This window comes from Thermobia domestica, chromosome 9 (assembly GCF_964235325.1).
Source record: "Thermobia domestica chromosome 9, izTheDome1.hap1.1, whole genome shotgun sequence".
NCBI lineage: Eukaryota > Metazoa > Arthropoda > Insecta > Zygentoma > Lepismatidae > Thermobia > Thermobia domestica.
Window position 1 is genome coordinate 117,013,159 of NC_137462.1, and position 27,387 is coordinate 117,040,545.

Genomic DNA, 27,387 nt, shown 5'->3' on the forward strand with positions numbered 1-27,387 from the left:
TCTGCTAGTCCTAAGATAATAATAATAATAATAATAATAATAATAATGATAGTAATATTATAGTAGAAGCAATTAACTTTGAAAGTACTGGTTAGTGGAACATTAAAAAATGTGCCATATACTATGGAGTATTTACTAACAAAACATGGGATGCAAATACAGGGGATATACAAAAAGAGTGGAAACACCTGGTATAAAAGATTGAGCCATTTCAAACACGATTTGAGTCTGAACATGATGGTGTCGCTGTGGTCACCGGCACATCCCTTGAGGTAAACAGCCTGGCCAATCGAACAGAAGGGCCAATTACAGTTCAAAGACCAGTCCGTGCAGGTTATCGTGAATCATGTCTGAACTGATAGAGTTTCAAAGAGGATAAATTATTTGTGTATGTATTGTGGGAGTTTCCGTAACGAAAGTAGCGGAAATTTTTAGTGTATCAAGAGGTACAGTCTCGAAGATCATGTTTGCCTACGAATGTTTCGGAAAAACCGTTTTAGCGAAGCACCAGCGTGGGCGCAAGTGTGCGTTGCGTGACAGAGACACGCACATTGGGTAGGATTGTGACGAAGCAGATCACCATGGCACGAAAAGTCAATGCTGAGCTGAATACTGTGCTTACAAAGCCTGTTAGTGTTAAAACAGTCAGAAGAGAACTCCATAAGTAAGGAATTTATGGCAGATTTTGCATTTCCAAACCACTCGTTACTATTGACTATGCTGCTATACGGAGGCAGTGGTGCAACGCCCATAAAAACTGGACAATGGAGAGGTGGAAGACTGGCATCTGGTCGGATGAGTCTTCCTTTACATTGTTTCCAAGTTCTGGTCGAGTTTACGTGTGGAAAACGCCGGCACAAGCGTACAATACAGACTTCTGTTACCAATAGTGATGATTTCGGCAGTTTTGGTGGTCCAGTGATGATTTGGGCAGCCATATGCTGGTATTCTGCCAGACTCATTATCACCTTGCATGAACATGTCACTGCCAAGGACCAAGTAACCATTTTGAGTAACCAGCTGCATTCCACGATGCAAATCTTATTTCCAGATGGTAATGCCATGTTCCAAGATGACAGAGTCCCTGCTCATACAGCTCACATCGTCCAGAACTGGTTCGATGAGCACAAATATGAAGTGTCGCAACTTCCATGGCCCCCAGAATCGCCACACCTCAATATCATCGGGTCCTTGTGGTCAGTTTTGGATACCCGCTACCCACCACCGTCCTCTCTATAACAACGTTCCGCTACTTTGGCGGAAGAATGGTATAACGTCTCTTTGACAACCATACGCGACCTGTATTTCTCCATTCCCCCATCGACTACAGGGCGTTCTGCACACGGTCCTACTTGCTCTTAGTGAAGGTAATGTGCATGAAGGGAATCCATATTTTTGTCCATCCCCTGTAACTTTTATTCTTGAATTTGAAATTTAGTAAAAATGATAACAAGGTATAATGTGAAGGAAAATATACGGAACTGTAGGAAAATATATGGAAATAATATTCAATTGAATAATTGTTGCTTCAAATTTATTGTAACTTAAAAGAATGTCTTAGTGAATTTTTGCTCCCTGTTCGATTAAATGAATGTACTACATTCATAGATGTACAATATGAACACAATTTAATAAATAGATAGAAATTGATATGGATAAGCAATGACGTAAATATTAAGAATAATTTTTAGCTCCCGCCGTATGAATATGGGAGCTTATAGATTCCTACCAGATGTTTTGTAGGTTTGTCTATCTCTCTCTTTCTCTCTGTGTGAATGTGATGTTTTATTTCTCCGTAAATACTGATCGGATCTGAACTAAATTTCGTGAGCAAGTCAATAGAATATAGCTATATTTGGTACTTCCTCTGACCCTTCTATGGGTGCTGATATGTGTGTATGCGATACTCTATTTCTTGGTAATTTCAGATCTAAATCAAATTTGGTGATTAGGTAACCTATCGTCTAATTAATAAAGATCGCTATATTCTGCGAACCCTCTCTGACCTCCGAGGAGTGATGGGGGTTACATGTAAAAGTAATGTGTCGGATCCATAGTTCAGAGGGTCTGAAAAGAATAGTGATACTTCTGATGTCATTTAAATACCATTTTAGCCCCCACCGTCATGGGGGTTCAGAGGGAGGAATAATCGAAAACAGACGATATTAGTGTCGAAGGAACAGTTTCCAGGATGACTGAGATGAATAGTGACAGATTCAATGCCGTTTTAAGTTCAAGTTCAGCCGTTATCGACATACAGTGGCATATAGAAATAATCAAATTAATGTTTAAATGGGAATAATAAGGACACACACAGTTTGTGTTTCACGCTTTGCAAATCGAGAGCTTCTGAGTTCGGTTCACAGACTGTCCCTCAGCTTCTACTCTTTCCAACTACGGTATTTTTAAAGTCCGTACGTGTTTCACCCACTCCACTTAATACATTTACAGTATATTGACGATTATCGGAATAGGAGATAGCGAGAACTGGTGTTTTTCAATCTAGCGTTCTAATAATAGGTACCATTTTCAATCTCAGCAATCGTTATTCAACCGGTTAACGTTGATCGCTAAACTGCAAAAACAGTAATACACAGCTGTAGCCCAATCCCCTTTCTTACTTTCTAGGCTAAATATCAAAAAACGTTAAAACACGATACACTGGTTTAACATTTGAAATGAGAAGTCGAAATAACAACTTTCATATCTCTAACTTTGAGCAAATCCTGAGATATATACATAATTATAATAATTGCAATCCCCATTCCTTTCCTTCCATTCTAGGTCAAACATTAAAAATACTCACATCCGTATATTATTTAGTACAAACGAAAATTTTACCTGCACATTTTTGCACAAACGATGTATAAACGATCGCGACAATTTGTGGTTCAATCGAACATGGTGGGGCTACCACTTAGACAGCTCCCATGTGTGTTTGTTCTGTCGACGCCCCTGATAGCGTAGAAACAAAACTTTCGACTTTGCATTACTGTACAAAGGATGAACAAAAAATTGAGATAATTTTCTTTTGAATCGGACGTCGGGAGGGGTTACCAATTAGGCAGCATATACTTTGTTATCGTTTCGGCGGCACCACTAATTGTGTGCAAAAGAAAATTACGCCTGCACATTTCTGTACAAAGACGTACAAACAAGTGCGACAGTTTGTCATTGAATTCGACATGGTGGGAGGTCTACCATTTAGGCAGCCCCCAGTTTGTTTTCGTTCTGGCGGGGCCCCTAATTGTGGAAAACGAAACTTTTGCCTGCACATTTCTGTACAAACGATGTACAAACGATTGAGACCATTTCCGATTGAATCTGAAAAGGTGGGGGCTACCATTTAGACAGCCCCCCACTTTTTGTCGTTCTGGCGGCGCCCCTAATTGTTTACAAACAAAAATTTCGCCTTCACATTTCTGTACAAACGATGTACAAACGATTGAGATCATTTCCGATTAAATCTGAAAAGCTGGGGGGGTTACCATTTAGACAGCCCCTACTTTGTTTTCGTTCTGGCGGCGCCCCTAATTGTGTACAAACGAAAATTTCGCCTGCACATTTCTGTACATACGACGTACAAACGATTGAGACCATTTCCGATTGAATCTGAAAAGGTGGGGGGCTACCATTTAGACAGCCCCCCACTTTGTTTTCGTTCTGGCGGCGCCCCTAATTGTGTACAAACGAAAATTTCGCCTGCACATTTTTATACAAACGATGTACAAACGACTGAGACCATTTCTGATTGAATCTGAAAAGCTGGGGGCTGTCTAATTGGTAGCTCCCCACTTTGTTTTCGTTCTGGCGGCGCCCCTAATTGTGTACAAACGAAAATTTCGCCTGTACATTTTTATACAAACGATGTACAAACGACTGAGACCATTTCCGATTGAATCTGAAAAGGTGGGGGGGGGGCTACCATTTAGACAGCCTCCCCACTTTGTTTTCGTTCTGGCGGCGCCCCTAATTGTGTACAAACGAAAATTTCGCCTGTACATTTTTATACAAACGATGTACAAACGACTGAGACCATTTCCGATTAAATCTGAAAAGGTGGGGGGGGGCTGTCTAAATGGACGTGATGGATTTTGGTTAGTCAGAATAGGTCACAGTGGATGAGAGTGATTCATGGTGGGTGGTGGGTCAGAGTGGGTCACCGTGGGCGGTGGGTCATGGTGGGTGGTGGGTCATGGGTCAGAGTGGGTCACGGTGGGTAAGTTTTCATTGACCCACGCCAACTTTGGTAGGGTATTTGAGGGCCGCGGTGGCTCAGTGGTAGAGCGTTCATCTTTGATGCATGTGGTCGCAGGTTCGATCCCAGCTCGCGCCAAATGAACTTTGTGGTGGACAAACGTGGGTTTCCTCGTGGTTCTCCCGTTTCTTCCCACTTTCTTCATTCCACCATTTCATTCATTACTCATAATCACCATCTCCTTTAGCCTAACTGGCATAATCGTAGGACGTTAAGCTTTAAAGATCTCATTTCATTCTTTTTCAGTTTTTTTTTTTTTTTTTTTTTGGATATTAGATAGACACGCAAACCGACAAAATGATTAAAAAGAAATCGTTTCTCGAAAGCACGTTATAACAAGAGGGAGCTCGCAAGACGATTTAAAATAAATAACAAGAAACTAGGTCCACGTCTCCTTTATCCTAGCTGGCATAATCGTGGGATGTTAAACTAAATCAAACCAAACCAAAAATAAGAAAATAGCGTGTTTCTGACACTTTCAAATTTATCTTAAAATAAACTAGACTGCGAACCCTGAAAAGACGGAGCGACTACCATCTTCTGACAGGGTCTACAAAGCGAGTATTTATTTGGCCCTTCAATCGCGCACAGCTCGTACTCTTAAGCTTCTATAGGTTGATGCAAGGAATATCTATCTAACATGGATAATGTTCACAATTCCACTAGACGGTCAACAACCTGACTGTAAATAAGGCTCTACTTGCAACTTGAAAAAAAGAAAGAAAATAAATTATAGGAAATTTTAGGTTAGAAAAAGACCTAAACTTAATGCACATGAAATTCTAACGGGTAGACGCTATCTCCCCTCAAGCCTCGCCACTAATTCTTTCATAAGTATTCACTTTCACTAATCATCCGTAGCCTTTAACCTACAGGGCATAACGTGGGACGTAAAACTGAAATTCCATTTAATTTAGTAAGATACCATAAGGATAAAACAAAGTGATACGCCAGTGGTGCCCACCCCCCCTTATGTCCATGACGCACCCCCCCGCAATTGTCTATCCATAGGTATTCTTCCATGAAAAAAAATCTTTTCGATTAATTTTACCCCCCCCCGTCAGACATATTTATATAGATTTTTAACCCCCCCCAATATTTCAATGACGCAGTTTGCGTCATAGCCCCCCCTTGTGGGCACCCCTGGATACGCTCCTGGGAATATTTAATTATCAACATTGCAGTTCCTACAATTTTGTATTAGCGCCACACAGCTCTGTCCCTCATGAGATACGTGGAGTAAAATATTTTAAATTAACTACATTGAAATTACTATGTACAAGTAAATCCTACACTTGTATTATCGATTTTGCCACATCATTATCTAATCATTTATTTTGCTAATGAATCCTTATTCATATTTGAAACGACTTTCTTGATTCAGTCGTAAATACTACTTGGACAATTTTCCGGTTTAGTTTTAGCAATTCCTGTCCACAATTCGTTTATTCGTAATGAATTGAGCATGTAGAGTATTTTGTTTCTTACGGAAATGAATATGACACCTACCAGCGTAATTTCCGATTTTAGTTTTCTTTTTCACCTACATAAGTAGATTTTTACATTTTTGTAAACAACATATTACCGGTACTATACTATTAGTTAAAAAATATAAATTTCAGAATCATCAGATCAAGCTCCCTGCCCGTCTCAAAATGACGCCCCTGATATCAACTGATAATATATTTCCAGAGTATATTCTGGGGTGAAAATACATTTACATCGGTTTTTTTTTTTTTTTTTTTGTAAATAAAAGTTTAGTGAAATAGAGAGTAATAGTGTTGAATTAGTGCTATGAGTTTATACTATTAGTAACATTGTACCATGTTCACAGTGATTTGAAGTTATATAGTTTAGAAGATTGAAAAATTATATCTGAAAAATTTAGACGCAAACATAACATCAAAGATGCCGGCTTTATGTAAATTTACTGTGTAGTTTATGATGTCACGTCAACTTACGGAGGACGGACAGCGAGAGGTGGTAGAGGTGGACCGTGGACGTCTGTTCTGGGGTTGGGGCGGAGTTCTGGTTTGTTGTGTAGATGTTTTAACCGTATTTTAAAAAAGGCATTATGTCTTTTGATTCTGTTGTAAGTAGACATTTTCTTACACACGGAGTGTAAGTTATTACATTTAAAAAACGTTGAGAGAAATTGTGTGTGTTTAAGAATATAAACATTGCAAGTTTCTTATAACAGTATACGGCAATGGCGACTGAAGGAGATATTTCCCAATTGGAAAATCAAATAGATCGGCTTAGTATTGCATCCGAGGAAAGCTTCAATCGTTCTGCGATTGAAGGAGATTTAAGCAAAGAAGATGAAGATTGTTTAGAGAAATGGGGATTTCGATTGAAAGATTTATATCGCTTAGCTCTACGGTTTTACAAAGGTAAGATTGTGCGTGTCAGATGATTTTATTTTGTAACTTCAAATATTACACTAGCTGCAATAAAGGGTTTCCCAAGTGATATATGAGATCCAAATTCACTATTAAACATAAATAATTAATTTTAGTGTCATTATCTTAGGGAGTATTCTATTGCCTGCAAATCCATGTTCGGCAGTTCCCGAACAGCTTTTGTTTGTTTGTTTGTTTTTAGTTCCGTGTTTTCTGTACACTAAATATTGTTGGCAGAAGTGTACTTTGAGCAGAACATCCATAAGAAACTATTCGCAATAAATAGCAATAGCAGTTACACTCTATTTCTTAACGAAATGGGTCCAAACTTCCCTAACCCTAAGCTAACCTGACCCTACGTTACTTATCCCTACCTTACCTTATGTGAACGATGCCACATCCTGTGACAAAATCACTTATTCTGCTCAACGTGGCACTCGTACCGTATTTTGTTATATATTTTAAACCCCAGCCTAGTGAACTTTGTGGTGGACAAACACCGTGTGCGTGGGTTTCCTCGGGGTTCTGTTTCCTCTCACTTTCTTCATTTCACCATTTCATTCATTACTCATCATCACCGTCTTCTTTAGCCTAACCGGCATAATCGTGGGACGTAAAACTCAAAGGTATATGATATTTTAACACAGCTTCAATTACAGAATGAGAACAGTCCAACTTAAGAATGGTAATTTTACGGTTAAAATTTATTATAGTGCTTTTCTAGTTACGTTTGCACAATTTACAGAAAGAATGCTGCCTTCTATTTCAGAAGAACAATGTGTAAGTAATAAAATTTTTGTCTGTTTTGAGCAGTAGTCAAGCAGACGGTTCTACCAAATTTTGGAACATTTCTTGTATTTTCAGGTTAGGTTAGAGCTTTGTACTTCTTTAGCAGAGCTTACACTAAATGAGGAGCTCCATTACTACTTGCAGATTGACTGCAGGAGGACTCAGTATTAATACAGTGTGGACGTATGGTATAGAAGCTACTGTATAAAACACGAACCAACTTCTGCTAGGTGGCCACAAAAAGGCACGAATGCTATCTAACTGAGTCAGGGAAAGAGTGCAGCACGAGGGCCTAAGCGGTAGCAAAGGGATGCATCCGTAGCGAGCAGGCGCGTCAGCGACAGGAGGTATGCTCATAAACGATGATAGTGGAAGAGCAGTCTTACACTTGCAATACCTTCACTGTCATTCAAAATTCATTTCAGTATGCTGTGCACTACCAGTAATTACTTATATTCATACTCTCATTCCTTCACGAAAAATATTTTATATCGTATTTTACCTTTGATAGAACCGTCTGTTCGAATGAACCCCTGTTTTGGTGCTGAATAAGTTTAGGAACAACACATTTTGCAAGACTTGCAGGCAAAATTCAATACTAGGTAATACAGCTGTATTTTAAATTTAAAGTTAAGGGTTGCAAGGATGAAATCATTAGAAGTGTTTTGAGTCTGTTAAAATCAGTAAGTGCATATAAAACAACAACACATTTTGCAGTTTAGAAACAACACATTTTGCGAGACTTGCAGGCAAAATTCAATACTAGGTAATACAGCTGTATTTTAAATTTAAAGTTAAGGGTTGCAAGGATAAAATCATTAGAAGTGTTTTGAGTCTGTTAAAATCAGTAAGTGCATATAAAAGACATCTCTATTAGATATTATTTTCTGCCGGCGGAGTACTTCTGCACAGTGTACAAAAGCTGTATTTTAAGTTCTTAAGAAAGTATAGCCTTACTGGTGTGAAACAGTTACAAGTGCTATAGAAAATCGTATCACAGAAAAGTTACGTGTTTCCACCGCCTTTACCTACGCGCCTATTCTCTTGGAACGTACCCTTCCCGTTCCGTATGGGCCCACTTGCGCCACCCTCCTCTGATTCTGTTATATAACATTTGTGCTTATTTGTAGCTAGTTAGCGCAGGTTGGTTTGTGTTTTTTGCATTAACTTTTAATAACACATGTCCGAACACTATTTATACGAGCATTGTAATTTTTCAACAATTACTTCCAGTGGCTCCGTTAAACCTTATTAATCATAAGTGGGATATTGATGTGTCTCCAAGTGTAAGACTTGTGGAGGATACTAAGTAAAGTAATGAAAGAATTATTAGTTTTCAACGAATTACGTCGAGTAGTGTGCCTGAACTTCATGTGCATGGTCACTTATACTTCTAGACGTAATCATTAGTTTACCCGCATACTCACCGTCACCGACGCGCCTGCTTCCTCCAGACTGCACTGCGCGGATTCCCTGGTGCTCTCCAGCCTTGGTTTAGTTAAGTAGCTTTCTTGCTTTTAGTGGATACCTAGCACGTGTTGGTTCGTGTTTTTCGCACAGTTGTTTTTTAAGTGCCATGCGTCTGAACGTGTATTTATATCTATGAGAATCCTTTCTAATTAATCTGCTCCCAAGAAAAGACAACTCTTCTCGTAATAGGATTATTAAGACTGAATTTCCTGATCGAAGAAATAAGATGCAATCAATTTAAGTATATGGACCGTAAATAGAACAGCATGTATGTTACTTCACAAATGAAAAATAATGTCAAAGAAACTAAATTGAAATTACTAACCTTGTATCCTTGAAAAAAGGAGCAAATTTCTTTGTTAGATGATTTTAGTTTTTTTCTTTCTTTTATTGATACAAGTAATTTCAATTTACAATATGTATCCTAGAGCGTCTGTTAGTGAATAATTATGCTAACGGCAAGTTCTAATGATCTCGGTCGTTAGTTCATATTCAGAGGCGAATTGTGACGAAGTAGTTTGGTGCCGGTGGTGTGTTAGGTTGTCATTATTAAATTGTTAAAAGTAGTTAAATATTTATTATAGTACGGTAGTACTGTTATTTAATTTGTGTTGGGGAGCTTGCCCCCTCAATATCTAAACTGCTTACTTTATATTAAGTTTTTTATTTATTTATTTTTATTTTATTTTATCATTGATGTCTACAGTTTCACTTGTTTCTACTTTTTGAGTATGTTTTGTTGAGTGAATACACATTCTTTAGTAATTAGTCTTTTGTTACTTTGCTCTTGTTAAAAGAAATAGAATATAAAGGTTAGTTTTGGTATTTACTAATTGATTTGTATTGTTTCCCTCATTCCATTGAGGATGCATTTAACCCAAGTTAGCTCGTACTTTGGGATGATGTGTCTTGGTTGACCGTAAGTTGGTGCTGTTAGCACTCCTCTGTGATGGTTAATAATTTTAAAGCATTGTGGCTGGTTGGTAACGTAAGTTGCTCTCCGATGTGTCTGTTATCACTGTGGTGGTTGTGTTAGTTACTCGGTCGCGGGATGCGGTTAGCACGTGGCTTTTCTTTTACTTTGTCGAGGGTTGTGGTTCATTTATGGCATGTAAACGTAAACCTTAATTTCAACTGTTTATATCCGAAAATAATAATTTTCAACGAACTTAAATGAAAAGTTCGTTACTGAATTCTCGGTCTGTATATATGTGTGTGTCTATTATTTGCGCATTTTTCAATTTTTAGCCCTCCATTCGATAGAGCATAAAAAACTATCTAAGGAAGAGATGAAATTTTTCGCGTCACTTTTGCAGTTCCTGAGATATTTGTCAAAAAAGTTCCTATTGTGGTAGCTTTGAGGAGCTATATCTCGGAAACCGTAAGTTATAGAGAGATGATATTGGTGTTGATCAATACCTAAGAGGATGGTAAACATTTTGGTACCAAATAGTAACCTCTGGCCGCTGACCAACTGGCCACCGTTCCCCAGATATGGTCAAGAAAGTTCGGGTTTCGGGAACTCCTGCCAGAATTGACGCGACCGTGGGGAAATCATGGCAAAGTAGTCGCTTCTATTGTGCTTACATTCCACTGACTTCTGAACAATCGCTTCATAGGCTTGTACTTAAAATGGCGTTTTCAATTATTTTTTTTTTATTTCTACTAAGGAGATCGTGAATATAAACGCCGAACAGTACATTTTTTAAAAATATATTTACAGAGACAAATTAGAGCAATTTAAGTATGAAAGCTCACAAATGGACTTTGAAATTCTTAGACTATAATTTATTTAAAACATGTAAGTCCCTTCCTATTTTGGAAAGTGTAAATAGCCTATATTATCAGCTACATTTTGAAACTTGCTAAAGTCGCAATCAGCGACTTCTCAGTCAAAATCTGTGTCAAGGTCTATTCGAAAAGGTTCATTTTTATAACTGGAAAACCATTTGTACATTTTCCCTGATATTTCTCTGTTTTACTATAAATAGTCCATGTCAGGTAAGAAGAAAAAAATCCTCTTCACTACATCTACGTAGAAAAAGAAGTTCTTCAGCTGTAATGTAGATATCAATGTCACAAAGTCATCCATATTGAGCAGACCTTAAACAGAGTACCAATAAGCATTATTTTGGTGTCTTTTTTGTGTAGATTTTATATTGTTGCTAAAAGTGAATGCATCTATAATGCCGTCAGCTTTATATATATATGTGTGTGTGTGTGTAATTGTTCCATAGCATAACAAAATGGAAATGAAAAAATCTTTTTTCTGATCCGTAGTTTCCAAGCTACTCCAACTAAACAAACTGAAAATTAACGACAGAACATCCATACATATGAGTTATGAGTTAATTTACGTGTTTTGCCAAAAAAATTGATTTACACCTTAGGTTACATTTGGCAACATTGTGTGATTCCTAGTAAACTTCAATCGTTGCTTCCTAGTTTAAAAATATATGTATAAACAAGGCTTCATTTTGGTATAAACATTATTTGTGTATCGTTTTAGGTTTAAAAGTTGTAGTGTCCTAAACTCTGGGTTGCATTGTATATTGGACACCCTGTACTTTGCCGAAATTCGGACGTGACAAATTGCGCGAAGGTGCCATCTTTGGCAGCCTGTGTCTCGGGCTAGGAATAGTTTAGGACAAAAAGGGGGAGTGGAAATGCGTGGTGTCCTTGGTTGTACTCTAGCCCGCGCTAATTGAATTTCGTGGTGGATAAACGGTGTGCATGGTTTCTTCAGGTTCTCCTATTTCTTCCCGCTTACTTCACATCAAAGTTATTATATATATATATATATATATATATATATATATATATATATATATATATATATATATATATAACTAACTCTATGGCCTATGGAACCCGGAGGTTCAGTGCCACGTTCACAAAAGCTCTCCACTGACTTCTATCCTTAGCTAATTGGATCCAGTTTCTACTTTGTATTCCTATCTCTGCGAGATCCATCTTAATATTATCCTCCCATCTGCGCCTAGGTCTTCCTAATGGTCGTTTTCCTATGGGTCTACCAGTCAAGACTATGAAAGTGTTTCTACTTTCTTCCATTCTAGCTACATGACCTGCCCACCTAAGCCTCCTAGACTTGACGACCCTAACAATGTTGGGTAAACCGTATGAACTATGTAGTTCCTCGTTATGAAGCTTTCGCCATTCCCCATTCTCGTTCCTCTTGGGTCCGAATATTATTCTCAGGATCCTGTTCTCAAATACTTTCAGTCTATGTTCTTCCCTCAGAGTAAGCGACCATATTTCTTATATATATATATATAATCATCGTCACAGTCTCCTTTAGCCTTGGTGCATAATCGTGGGACGTTAAACTAAACAAAAATAAATTAAATATGAGTTTCTTGCTTTGTCCTGAATTTTAACACCTGTTAAGTTTAATACCATCTGAGACTATCAAGGTACGATTTTTTTCTTTTGCCTGTCTAAAGTGATCTGGATTATACCATGTGTTTTATAGAAATATACAAATTAAATTTCTCTTTTTTTTTTTTTTTTTTTTTTTTCAAGTTTAGATTGGAGGCATTCTCATTATAAACATTAAGTATATTGTTAAGCCGCTTATCAGTTGGTCTCACACCTTGTGTTTTTATTCTGACCACTGCCTGTCTGCATTCTTAAATTTGTTCTGTGTAGTGATACAATGCGTAATTTCTACCAATTCTTCCACTGAATTGTGCGCCATAATCTGGTTTTTTGCCGTTTGTAATTGATTAGCTCATTAAAAGAGATACATAATTGCTGGCAAGTATGACTGTTGATGATCTTACCAGAGAACATGCTCGTGAAATTGTGTGTAGAGTGCATCAGGTCCTAGCCAGATCATTTTTGGGGTATGATGCCTTTACTCTCCATTTATAGATACATACGTTTCAAGAAGCTTCTTGACTATAACTGTGCAATATCTTCTACTTACAGGTTTCTGTAATTCCCAGGGTGGCCACGCGTCGGGAATTTCGGGAAAAGTGGGAATTATGCGTGAATTTATCTATAGATCCTTGTATTTTTAAAGATTGAACTAAGTTACAGATTTAGGCTTTATTAACATTTATTAATTTAGAATATGCATTTCCGGTTGAGGTAAATTCCCTTGTTAGGTACATTAGATACAAAGGCAAATATTTAGAATCGTCTCTTATTTTTGACGAAAAAAAAGTCTTTATTGGTCTATAAATTGATTTTATAGTAGCTGTCTATTTCAAGAACTTATTGTATTCTTTCTAGGGACATGTCAGGAAGAACATCAAAGGGTTCCCTGTGCCATGGTAAAAGTTCGTTTCAAGAAGGTTGGCTCCAGCAAGGGCGCCGATCCTGGAGGGGCCCGGGCTCCCCAAAGCTTATGTGGGCGCCCCTTTGTATTTATGAATATACAATATTTGACATAATTTGAATCCAATTTACAGAGAAATCGGCGCCCTTGGGCTCCAGGACCCTCTCCGGGATTGGCTAGTCAAACGTGAAACAGATGTTTATAGTGCAGGTTGCCGATTTTGCCCTCAGGCTATTATTTCTGTTACCTGTATGGGACCCAAGGCACTAATTAGCCATATGCAGGGGAAGAAACACACAGAAAAGAAGAAAGCTTGTGGTTCGTCCAACCTTCACACATTTGTAAGAAGACCACAAACATCAAGTTCAACTTCTTCATCAGGAGTGAAAAGCCGAGAAACTAGCACCGTTTCATGTTCAGCTTCCTCGTCATGCGTTGTCTATTATAAATATAACGGCAATAGTAATAATATTGGATCTTCTGATCTTCACTCAAGTGTCTTCAAGAAGAATCTGTTAAAACAGTGATGTTGCTAGTGCGGAAATTGAATGCTGTTTACAAGTAATTGACACACACAAATCCTTCGGTTCTGCGGAGAAAGATGTACAATTATTTCCGTACTTATTCCCAGACAGTGAAATAGCAGCAAAAGTATAAGTGGGCCAAACTAAGATAGGTTACATAATTTTATTTGGACTAGCATCACATTTTAAAAGAGATCTTCTGAACACAGTATACACAGTGTGTGGTAACAGTCGATTTGTTATTGGGTTCGATGAGTCTCAGAAAACTCAAATAGACGCCAATTTTAGATTTTGGGACATTACTATGAGAGAGGTTTGTACCATGGGCGAAGTAGAGCCTCAGATCTCCTAGGAGCATTCGTGGACTTTGTGAAACCCCTTGATGATAAAAATATCACACAAGTTTCTGTGGATGTACCGACGGTGAATTTAAAGTTCCTTCAGGAGCTTAATACATTTCTGAAATCACAAGAATGTGACGCTTGTCCTTTAAACTTAGGCAGTTGTGGCTCGCATACATCAAATAATGCTTTTAAATTTGGGATGCTCGCAGTAGATTGGTATTTTGCAAAGTTTTTGCGTTCTTTTTTACAATTTATTCAAGAATGTTCGTGCAAGGAGAGCTATATATATATACTGAATTAACAAGATTCGATATGTTCCCATACAAACGTTGCCTTGCCCGTTGATTAATAAATGGAAAAGTATCACAGCGAGTTCTTGATATGCTTTCCTGCCTCAGAGAATCGTTGAAAGATGGTAGCAAACCGTCTTGTAGCAATTATGAAGTAATAAAACACTGTCTTGAAGACCCAATACTAGGCCGCAAACTAGCTTTCTTTAAAACTATATATAGCTAGTGACATTGAACAATTTTTCACAGATTTTGAGAGTGACAGACCTTTAGCCTCCCTTCCTATACTCAGAGCTGCACAGAAGCTGCGTGTGTGTAGTTGTGCAAAGATTTGTGAAAGCTGAACACGTTGAAAATTTTAAGATCGTACAAAAGAACTTCTTTTGAATTCAGCAAATGTTGATATAGGATTTGCCAGAAAAAGGAAGTAAAGAGATGTCGGAAAAATGTTAAGGATATAGAACTAGCCAGGTTCTACAGGGACTGTCGAAGGATACTGCAGAAAATTGTAAAAATGCAGGAACGATTACCACTGAAATTTAAGTTGACAAAAATCATAATCAGGGCCCGGATCTTGTTGACAAGTCAACTTTTTTCTGTTACACATAGGACAAGGGAAGTTCAAATAAAAACGTTATCCATCAACTCTACGTTCTAAAACTATACTTTTTGAGAGTCAACTTTTGGTCACTTTTTGCCGTTTTAAAGTTTTAGGTCAATTTTTAATATTTTAAGATAATTTTAGGTCTCTTATAGTCTTTTTATTCTTTTTTCTTCTACATAAAGAAAGCTTAAAATGAACATATTTACGGATGCGAAAAACACGAAGTTAAATGATCCCTTTTCCTGTTTCCTGACTATTGGGGTGGAGAACTGCATTCTTAACAAGCCAATGAAAACTAAGTTGTAGCTGGTTGACGAAAGATGGAGGTTGGTAGGTGGCCAAGCAGATAGTTTTGGATGTTGACCATACGTGCAATGAACTGATCAATGAACTGCAACTAACTTAAACAAAACTTTTTGAATATGAGTGAGAAATGTTAATTAAAATCCAACAGATATTTAAAAATATCAAAGTTTAACGAAATAAACGTTTTAAAAAAACGCGAGTTTTAAGTTCAATTTTTGTGAATTTTAGGTCATTTTACAGGAATTTTAGTGTCATTTTATAGGTCACTTTTTAGAAAATATTAGGTCAACAAGATCCGGGCCCTCGTCATAATTTATTGTAATCCAGAGGTTGATGCATGTAATGAAGGGATAATCCGTTTCAAGGAACTGTTAACCATGTTGGTTGAAAGCAATTGGCTTGACGGCCACACAGCTGATGTCACTGCTGGTCAGTATTGTTCTGTAATTAGTGATCCAAATACCAGAACGTGTCTTGAATCTTTTGATAAAAAGTGTCACAGACTTGACAGATTGTGGTCAAATGTCATTTCTGCCCACAAAGGGGAGATAGATGCCTTGATGAAGGTTCTCCATTCTACTCTTTCACGGAAATGCAAATGTGGAGAGAGGCTTTTCCGTAAATAAGGAGTGCATTGTTGAGAACATGGCAGAAGAGACTTTGGTTGTACAGAGAACTATGTATGACTATCAGATACAATGGGGAAGTCAGCAACGCACAATCTCTTCTGAATGCTGTCCATTCTGCTAGACAAAATTATCACGCTGCTTTGGATTAGAAAAAGAAGAAGAAAGAATGTGAAGATAAAAAGTACATGAACAGGAAAAGAACCAGGTGGTTAATCAAAGAGCTAGAAAGTAAAAAGGCTGAGTAAGAAGAAGACGCAAGGAAAACGAAAAGTGATATTGACTGAACTTGAAAAGGCTTATTCAAAACTCACATAACATCAGTTTTTGGTGTATGGATCAGTCAAAGAAGCTTCAGTGACATTTATAATTTTCTACATTTCTTCCCTTTATTACGAGAATATATATTATTTATTTATTTATTTTTAGAGAAAGAGGGGGCAGAAAATTCTAGTGGTTACTTGATTTGTTGAATCTGTGCATATTCGTTTGATGTAATATATATAAATGATGTATTATATATATGAATTAACTTCCATATAAAAGTCCTTGAAAAATGTTGTTATGATGCTGGAATACCTGGAAATATGTGTGAATTTTATCTTGCCGTGTGAGTGGTCACCCTGGATTCCTGAATCTTTAAATTTCCAAGCTTTCGACTCTCTCCTGGCGTCTTTATCACGGAGGTTAAAAACAGGAAGAAAAAGAACAAAAACATCAAGGAATAAAAAGGAACGGACTTACCTTATAACTGTGTCATCTTCATATTAGTAATGTTATGTTTAAAGTTCCCTTTTTTCAAAATGTTGCAGTGAAAATCAGAAATCCTTCGTCCTTCTGTCTGGTGTACACTTTATCCTCGAAATTAGAATAATTAATCTGTAGACATGACTTCAACAATTCTATTATTTCATAGATTTCTAAACGTATGTCTCTTCTTTTTTTAAATATTTTTGTTGTACTTGAGTGGTAGGACCTTATTGAGTTGACTAACTAGTAACTATAACGTATATATGAGATCAGTTGACTTATGCTGTTATGTAGTGTTAGATATAGACAAGTAGGCATATGTGTTCTTGGGCATCGGTGTTCATTGTACTTCGAGGACTGATGAAGAGAACAAAGGAGGTTCTTGAAATTATTTCGCTTGGTTAAATACATAGACACAATAAGGTTAGGTCATTCAGTTAAGAATATGTGCCACACTTTTCCTCTCTTGACTGAATATTATAAGACTTCTAGCCGATGTACAATGTGTTTGAAAAAGAACTCCCTAGTTTTAATGTGTCCTAGAATCTGTACAAAGTGACATACACTATTCTATACCCTGGCCGGTGAACGATGATTTCTGACAGACAGCTTTGCATAAGGCCACAGCGAGCGAGCAGAAGACAGCAGGTCAACCAACCTTAGGCTCAGAACATGTCGCGTCTCCATGGTAACCACCTCACATTGTCAAACTTTCACTCACCCCCTCTCACCCTCAACGAGGAAGCACACGATTCTTTCCTTGCGCGAGAAGCACATGGCAACACTGCACTCCTCAGTCGTCCTCGCGAGCTGAGCTGTCAGAAATCATCGTTCGCCGGCCAGAGTATAGTTTGTGGTGTTTGATTCATCAACTCTCCAAGTTTGGCTTCCCTGCAGTTGGCAGGTCTGCTTGAATTTGAGACTGCACCAGTGCTCTATTTTCCCCTCTGTTTCCTCAGTTCAGTTCAGGCAGGCGTGCAGTGCAGAGAAACTCAGCAACAGTGTGTACTCCGCAACAGAAAGCGCTTTGTGTTATTTGGCTTGTGAAAACCGAGTCAGTTACAACAGTGCAACATAATTTTAGATGTCAGTATGGTGGTGAACCACCTACAGCAAAAGCTATCCGTCATTGGCTCAAGTCTTTCAAGGAAACCGGTAGTGTTTAAAAATCAAAATCTCCAGGTAGACCGAGAACTTCTGAAGACGTTGTTGAACAGATCCGTGTTTCTTGTGTTCGGAGCCCGAAGAAGTCATTGGCCAGACGTAGTCTACAATTAGGAGTGCCTAAAGGTACTGCGTATGATGTGCGTAAAAGTCTTAAGTTGCGCGCCTACAAATTGCAACTCTTACATGAAATTAAACCTACTGATAAAATCGAAAGGTATGAGTTTGCTGCTGACTTTTTACACAGAATTGATGATGTCAATTTTTTAAAAAATGATTCTCTTTTCTGATAAGGCTACATTTCATATCAGTGAAACAGTTAATCGTCAAAACTGCAGAATTTGGGGGGCAGAGCATCCACATGAAGTTATTCAGCATCAACGTGACTCTCCCAAACTTAATGTCTGGTGCGGTTTGATGGAAGGTCGTGTGATTCGTCCTTTCATTTTTGTAGAAAAAACAATAAACGAAGACATTTACTATGACATGCTGACATAGTACGTCTTTCCCCAAATGAACGATATTGAGGCGGAAAAGGGGCTTGTGTTTTTCCAACAAGATGGTGCCCCACCTTATTACAGTAACCATGTGCGTGCGGCTCTTGACACCCGCTTTCCAGGAAAGTGGATAGGCAGGGCTGGCCCAATACCTTGGCCACCACGAAGCCCAGACTTAACTCCACTGGACTTTTTCTTTTGGGGCCACATAAATAATGTTGTGTACAGTGAAAAGATCAGAGACATCAATCATTTACGGGAAAGAATCGTCGCGGCGGTTGGAACAGTTACTCCTGAAATGTTGGTGAATACGTGGCGAGAAGTGGAATATCGTCTCGACGTGTGCAGGGCCACAAATGGATCCCACGTTGAAGTCTACCAACATTAAACAAAACTTGAAGGAATTCTCTTTTATGATATGTACTCATTGATGTAAGTTTTCACTCATTTCCCAATTAAATTTATACTTAAAACCAGGGAGTTCTTTTTCAAATACCCTGTATTTAGTTGAGATTCGTTTTAAGAGTTACTATTGTAATTAATGAAATTACTGTTTTTGTTTGCAGAAAAAGAAGGCAAGGCTGTCCATTTGTCGTATGAGGACAAACTTAAATTAGTGGCTTATACGCAACAAGTAAACCACGGTAAATTTAATCCTGACAGTCTTCCACCATTAGGAGTCCTGGACGTTATAGGCAGAGATCGAAGGTGAGAGATCTTATTAAATGTTTGATAGAACTACAGAAAACTTATTTTTTAAAGGTTTTTAAATAAAAACTTGCTTTGTCTGGGGGAAAAGAGTTTTTGCTTTTTCTTTTTCCCTTTCTGAGATTTATTTATTGACCTGTTGTTAATTCTAGAACTACCAAACGCATTAATGCAGTACTTGAGTCTCACGACCCAAAGTTGCGTAATGTCATGTGTGACAGTGCGTGAAAATTTATGCTTGGTCATTTGGGTTTTTTAACCTTCAAGCTTACAGGCAACATACTACTACTTGTACAAGAAAATAAACTTGACAGCATGAGTGCCATATTTTTTCCTTCTGATAAAGTAAACGAATGAATTGTCCGGTGACCTCGTCGTGTTAATTGTCCTAAACTGTTTCGATAGAGGCGCCTGCAAGTTTCATATAGCCTAATTGTTTTAAGACAATAGTGAACTGGTAATGAATTGCCCTTTTGAGTATGTTGTAAGCGTAGTAGAGTAATAATCTTATCTCCAACCATCCCCATACATCCGCTGCCACCAGCCTGCGCTGTTGTCACTATGCAGTAGAGCCTCGACACCTGATTGTGTTTCAATCAAACACGCACATGCCTATCTATGGCGTGGAGTAAAACTCGTGGCCCACTAGACCATTATACCTTCGTCCAGTCTTAAATATCCAATTGAACTGGCGAGTATTGATATTGCTAAATCTGGGTAAGGAATGTGTGACATGAGGACGTCGGCTGAAAGAGCACACATATACAATTGTATGTTGCATGGTCATAGGAATTGTTATTTCTTAAAATTTATGTTACCTATTTTAAGAAGAATCGTAAATGCATAGTCACAAGCGTATCTATCGTAGGTTAACTCAGGTAATTAGAACGTAATAAAAAGACCCTAAAATAATCTTAAGTGCCTTTACGCTCACTTTAATATTGTTTATTGTCACTGTTTTAATCATCGTATATGTTGCCTGAAATCTCTTTCTGCAATTCGTATTACTGTAAATTCATACTACATTTTGTCTTAACGACATATAACTTTAAAAACAAGACATGTGTTCTTCTGTCTTGTTTATTTTAGTTTCACGGTCTCTCTCGTGACAACCATACATGAATCGGCATGTGCAATATTCTGTAACAATGTCTGCCTTAACATTGTTTCCACCATTCTCTCTCTCTTTAATACCAGCGTTTACATTCGACAGTCAGTTGCTTTCTTCTTCCAAGGTGTTTCTTAAATCAAGCAGACAAACTTCTTAAGTTATTGTTAGGTCGCAAGTAAGTGTCAGGTGAAATCCACCACTTATGATTTTTTTTTTTTTTTTAATGATTCTAAACATATTCTACTTACGCTGGATCTTTCCTCTCGCAGTGCACGTTCATATTCTGATTCTCTCTTGATTCTTAAGTATTGATTACATGTACAGGTATCAAGGTGTACTTTCTATTTTACCTTAATTGTTATACGTTCGTAGGTATATATTGAATCATTCTCCATCAATAGGTATACATTTATAATGATTTAATGATGATGCATATCATAAGTAAAAAAAATATTCTAATTTAAGATTATTCTCAAATATGATTCAGTAGTTTGCAAACAATATTTGTAGTGCATGAGATCAAATAAAGTTTCATTCTCTCTATTTCTAATGATTTTTTAGCCAAATTTTTGTATGCTTTTTCAATGACAAGACGATACGGTTAAAGTTTTAAAGTTTTATAAAACAAGATTCTTTCAGACAAGACATAAAAAAATATTTTGTAACTGGAATGCAGGTTTTGAATGAAATAGACATAAAAACTTCTGGGGTTGCAAGTCATGTTGCAATAGGGAAGCCCCTGTTAGCACCCCTCTTCAAAAATACGTAACAAAGAGTGGATTTCTTTATTTAGCAATTCCCAATGAAATGAAATGAAAGAAAAGGAACGATTAGAATTGGTTATTCAAATTATCGTGAAACTAGCTGAAATGTCCGTTCTTCACGGGGAGAGCATGCTTATGTAAAGTGTTAGAACCCCTTTCTCCACTTAGATACGCATAGGAGACGAATTTGAACTTAATGACATCGGCACTGTTACTATTCATCAGAGTGGAAAAAAATCACGATTAAAAAAAAAAAAACATTTTTGTTGATTTTTAAAATTTAAATCATCTTTTTCTTTGTGTAATCCGTGTCGCAAACTGAAGAAAAACCATTAGGAATTGGAATTAAATGTTAATTACGGAAGGGCGTAACTAAGCTTAGGCAATCGGGGCCCGGAACTCAGAAAGCCCGCCGGTTCTGACGTAAATAAACGGAAAATATAAATGAAAAATTGAGTCCGTCAGAAAAATATTTTTTGAAGAAATATATATATATATGTATATTAAATCGTGGTAATGGCATTTGTAGGAATGGGGATGGATATTTTGTTCCCATATGTTATTATTCTCCCCCCGCATATTTCTGCTTGAAACGTGATGTCTGTGTTTATCGATGAAGACTGTCCCGCGACAACACCGGAACAGTTATGTTGTCCAATAATTGACCAGCAAGGCATTACTTGGCTTGGGGGCAACACAACTCGTTTCTGAAGGCCTAGGGGCAGAGGTAATTATAAACAAATAAAAAAAAGGTAATTATATAACCTACATTCTAAAGTTTCTGGGGAGGGGGCCCGCGGAACCTGGTTAATTATGCCATTTGAGTGTAAACTTCCAAATTTTCGAAAGTAGAGAAACTTGCTAGAATAACACTAAAATTACAGGAGGTGAACACAAAGCAGACGAGAACCAAACTGGTTATTCCGGTGGATTACGAGTTTTTGGAAGAGTTACGAATCTGTCAAGAAGAGACGAAATCTGGACTTTCCCTTTGCTCGTTTAAAACGGGATTTCCCCTCTGCATGAAACTCGCGCTTTCTTACCCCGTGCTATACAATTGTGCCCATTTTGTTTGCACCTCGCCTCACGCATGCATCGTTTTTCGTTGATCTTACGAAAACTTTTTGTGTAGAATTGCTAATGGCAGCCCGCGAAAAAGACACTGTATGGATTTCCTTCTACCTGTTTCAAATACAGAGAAATGACGCAACAATAGCAGATGCAATACACATATGGAACAATATTAAAGAAGAGTTGCACGATCTGCTTCAAAATAAGGAGATAAAGAAGAAGTATGAAAGCAGATACAAACGAACTCCAGCCCACTTCTTGGCTTACATACTAAATCCACGGCTTCAGAAACACGATCTCACTGCAGAAGAGAGTGATTTCGTTTTGCAATTTGCTGAACAGTCATACAGTGGCACTTCGTTCTTGTCTACATTAATTAAATTTTAAGCTAAAGCCAAACCATTTTCAAGTGTCATGTTTTCGAATGAAGTATTACAAAGTGTATCTGCAGTTGAACGTTGGAATTCACAAAAGAATTTTATCGATAATAATGTGCTACAGGGAGTTCTTCAGCTTCTTACAGCCTCCGCTTCATCAGCAGAAATAGAGCAATTTTTTCCACTTGTGGAATGATCCATTCAAAAGTGCGAAATCGTTTAGGCACAGAAAACGCGTCAAAGTTGGTCTTTTTGTTTAAATAAATGAACAAAGCATTAAGTTCTAACACTGAATCAAAAGTAGAACAAAAGTATAATATGACTAACTTGTTTTATGTCTGTCTGTGGTGTGCTACAACAGTGCTATTCAAACTTTTTTTTCTCGCGTACTCGTAGAAACAGTTCGCCATCCAATTGTGTATCCCTGAAGCTTTTTAAAAGAAATTAAATCGAAATGAACTTATTAAACTTAATACACGTGTTCTATTGATTAAAAAGAGGGACAAACAAGAGACCGAACAAAAGGACAATCAGTGTGCCAATCAGAAGGCTATTTACAGGGGAATAAAGTGCACATCCGAAAAATTGACATGGGAAATTTCAAAACATACGGAAGATATCCAGTTCTACTGAAGGGGATTTTCGCCTCATCCTTCCTGATAATTCGCACACTGAGGGCAATGCTAGAAATTCAAAATGTTAACCGATTACTTGGAAATATTAGACGCGATTGACGTTATCTCGAAAATCGTCCATTGGACAGAAAATATTTCCCTCAACTATAATAATTCAATAAATACTGGAAATATGCTTAGTTTAGGATTACGTACCACCAGGGGTACGCGTACCCCGGTTGAATAGCACTGTGCTACAATATTGCAAAACGCAAAATTGTGTTTAGTGCTGAAAACCTATATTTGTGCAAAATGAGAACGTTAAAAAAAAATCTTGGTTGTGACACCAGAAAGTTTAATTTTGTATTAAGTTTTGCAAAATTCATTCTTAGTTGCCACAAATTAAAATAGTAAATTTAGGTATATTAAAGTAGGGTTGTTTATGCTTGAAAGTGTAACTTCACTTAACAAGTAAAAGTAAGTAAGTTAGATCTGATTAATACAATTATGTACGCAGTATGAAAGTGACATTTTGAGGCTTACAATAAATCGTTCACAGCACCTACTAAGCAAAAAAACAGCACAAATGTTAGATAATAACAAATGTAAGGAGGCTTTTTGTACGTAAAAAAGTACCAGTTCCATTTATGGGCATATATTATCAAGTATTTTACATCATATAGTACTAGTACAAATATTCTTAACATTAGGGTAGTATAATTATGTAAAGCATGTATAACAAGATAATAGTATCAGTGAATTCAAAAGTAAATAGCTAAGTACCGAAGCCTAAAAGAAATTTGTGTACTCTGTATCTAACATGTACTGGTTGAAAAAAATAGAAATATATGAAATTTTATAATGCATTTTTTGTACAGACATTTTGAATTAATTACAAAATATATTGCAATTGCAATTCAAGATTTAGGCCAGACAATATTTTTGAAGCCTAACACATAAGTTGACCTTCTGAACTCCAGCTGGTTACGATTCAACTACTGTAAAATGTACAGTCTAGCTGTTTATATATTTTATCTTTGTTTCTTATGATATCATAATTTAGTACCTTCCATCATCGAAATATCAGAACAGGAACGGGATTTCACTTATTTTAATTTAAATTAATTCATTGCAGAATTTGATTTAAATCAACGATTTTTATTAATAAAATCAAGTGATTTAAATTGCGATTTAAATCAAGCTGATTTAAATCATTCCACCTTGCTACTCATTTCATAGATTGGACACTAATATCGAACGTTTTCTATTGTTAAATGTCACTCCCTTTCGCACCCCAGCCCATAGTGATGAGGCTGAATTTGAACGATGGCAAAAACTGTGAATTGGGCATTAATATTAGTCGGTTTCGATTATTTTTACATGCCTCCTCGTGCAGAAACTCACTGACATCTAAGTTAAGTCAGAGTCCACTCATGTACCAGAAATAAACAAAATCAATGGAGTGGTCTAGGAGGAGTTACCCGTCAAAACATATTTTTACCTGTCATACCTCTCGTCCTTCACCACCTTGCCGAAAATATGCTAAAAACGTAAGGTAGGCCAAGGTATATATGTTCCAAAAATGATCAAAATCGGTGTAGCTAGAAGAAGATTGCGTACAAACATCGTTACATTAATTTTATATACGTAGGTACTTAGATTCTCCTTGCCACTCCTTCGAACGGGAATTTAAAAAAAAAAAAAAAAAAAAAAAATGCTAGGACATAGGTCCTATTATTTTAAGTGAAGATTTTATGTATGAAGTTTCAACTTCCTAAGTTGAGAGTATTGTGAGATACTAAATGTTTCTCATAAATTTGCATAATAATGCATGAGAGAGAGCTTCTCTAGAAGAACACTTTTCCTGTTGTTTGGGAAACAGTGTAGCTGGACTCACGGGAGAATATGACACGTTTTACGTCATTCAACATCCAGGTTTTATGCTTCTGGCACAACTGAACCCGCTTCGCGCCATTTGTGCTTCTGATGAAAGGCTTCGGTATTCCAACCCTCCCATGGATGTAGGTATTGACGGACTGTTTTCGTGTACACAGGTTCTGTGAAGTGTATTCACTTCTGCGACGATTGCCGATGCGATGGTTTTCCGTTTTTGAACAATAATCCGAGTCAATTTTCTGATGTCCCTCTCAGACAATTTCTGTTTTCCCTGCAATTGCTCCACCTGGATGTAGTTCGTCCTTTCTGTTCATATGCACACATCACCCAGGGTACTGTAGCTCGTGAGACGTTACAAAGTGTTGCAGGCTTGGACACAGATGCACCTGCTAGACGAGCCCCTACAGTCTGCCTTCTTTTGAAGTCTGATGTCTCCCATTATACCGCTCTACACACATGATTTATCGTTCACTAACGAACCTCTTCTGCTGGAGTGACTACCAAGGACCCACACGCGTGACTCATTGCCCAAAAGACTACCAGGTCAGGGCCCCGCGCTAACCTCCTATGCTATTTGTGCAGGTGTTTCAGTTTCAGTGTCCACTAACTATATGTTGACAGTGTTTCATTGAAAATTACGCTTAAATTTTCTCCCAGAAATGAACAGTATCTGCTGCACATTTGTGGCAATGAACACTAATGGGTTAATAATGCAGTTCATGGATATATTACTATATATAAAAAGCATTTATTTTAAAGTTACTTTTTTAAGAACAACAACAACTTATATTAAAGAAAGAAATATACAGGAACCTACATTATTACTCTGAACTTGCAATTTCCATACCATTCATTCAACAGACTATGGAAATACATAATGCTGTAGTATAATAAAATTAAATGCATTAGTAGGCTACAATAAAATACAATCAAAGAGAGAAAGAGACAGAACGAAATTTAGAAAAATGAGACGATAATAGCCAACGTAATTGCATATTCAAATTTTTTATGTTGTATTTGATGATGGTTATTTAGAGGGAAATGGGTACCCTCCAGATTTCTCAAATTTTATTAGACGAAAATTACTTGAAGGTCAATCGGTACTCACAAGATCTCCCACATTTTGTGTTTTATTTAATAAAGGGAATTAGCTAGTCCAAATCAGGAACTGTAGAACGAAAGAAGAAAACTTTCTGGAGTCGATTGTAGAACGAGACAATGATAATAATAAAACTGTAATAGAAAAAAAATGGAAACAACAACAACAACACAGAAAACGAAACAAGAATACACAGTGCCTTATCACTCACTCACTTTAGCTAATAGAAATGTATTAGGTGGCTGGCCTCTCCGAACGCGTGTGCATCAACTCATAAGAAAGCATTGCCCTTGACAAAGCCGCTCTCGGCGTTGTCGGGGGGCTCCTCCGGCAATACCGGTGCGTATGCAAGCTAGGATTTGATTACATTGAAACCGAGACCATCACCGTCATTGCCGGTGTCGTGTACAACTGCACTTAGTCTTTATTAGTGATCAAAATTCGTTTGATCGGCCGATCGCGTCCGCCATATAATATTTTCTTAGGTAGAGTAATTTACACGGGTCTTTTTAAAGACCCTTCAGCTTTTATTATAAATCACTATAATACAAATCTTTTCTGACTAAGTCCGGTGACGTAGTTATCTCCCTTTCTATAGGTTTGCCGCTTATCCCGAGCAGCAAGACAGGAGTATAAAAAGTGTTTGTGTAGGAGAACTCCAGACCCAGGCAGTCTTTGAATTTCTTGGATGGATTAACTCTTTGACCCAAGCAGTCGACAAGCGTGGGTAGTTTTGATTGGATATTCCGACCCAAGTAGACTGGTTTCGGGGTGTTTGGTGCACTTGCTTTTATTCTGGATATTCGGGGATCATGTGATGATGACTTGCTGTTGGTTGAAATGTCTTCTGCTATTGTTCATAGCCAACACATGCACGATTTCTGACATTGCCATTGTGCTCAGACAACCCCAACCTTTCGAACGTCACCACCCTCGGTCATCTCCATGTTTAACAGGCGTATAAAAGGGACTGTGCCCAAAACTTCGGACCTCATTTCTGGGTTCTCATTGTCGAGGCCCGATTTTTGACATCACCACTGTACTCGGGGACCCGAACCTTTCTAACGCAGCCACCCGCGTCCACCAACTCCATGCTCTTTCTTCTATGTTATTACTTTTCAAGTTACATCTCAATTTACTCTCTGTCTTTTTCAATACAGGTCTCGAAATGGACAAGAATATTCTGTATAGCTTTCTTTAGTATATCGACAGGTACACTGTGTATGGCTTCACGATCTTGATTTCATGTTCAAGGAATTAAGATTTTTAATATATTACCAATTTCATAAGAATTAACGAAAGAGATTTGGAGTGCAGTGAGGTCTGAATTTCGTGCAGGTATATATATATTTTCGACAACCTATCCATCGTACTGGAAAAGACCTCATTAAGCTAATTTCTGACAGACCAGGCAAAATGT

General features: G+C 37.5%; 1 protein-coding gene across 1 annotated transcript in view; it reads left to right on the plus strand.

Annotated features, from left to right (window-relative positions):
* The first annotated feature begins 6,209 nt into the window (after positions 1 to 6,209).
* The window catches only part of LOC145694963 (Golgi resident protein GCP60), a 141,915-nt gene continuing 120,737 nt past the window's right edge, over positions 6,210 to 27,387 (plus strand). Inside the window, exons 1-2 of the mRNA XM_081771777.1 lie at positions 6,210 to 6,651; positions 18,894 to 19,035. Coding sequence (XP_081627903.1) covers positions 6,468 to 6,651; positions 18,894 to 19,035 — 326 coding nt within the window. The 5' untranslated portion in view covers positions 6,210 to 6,467. The remainder of the gene's footprint in view (positions 6,652 to 18,893; positions 19,036 to 27,387) is intronic.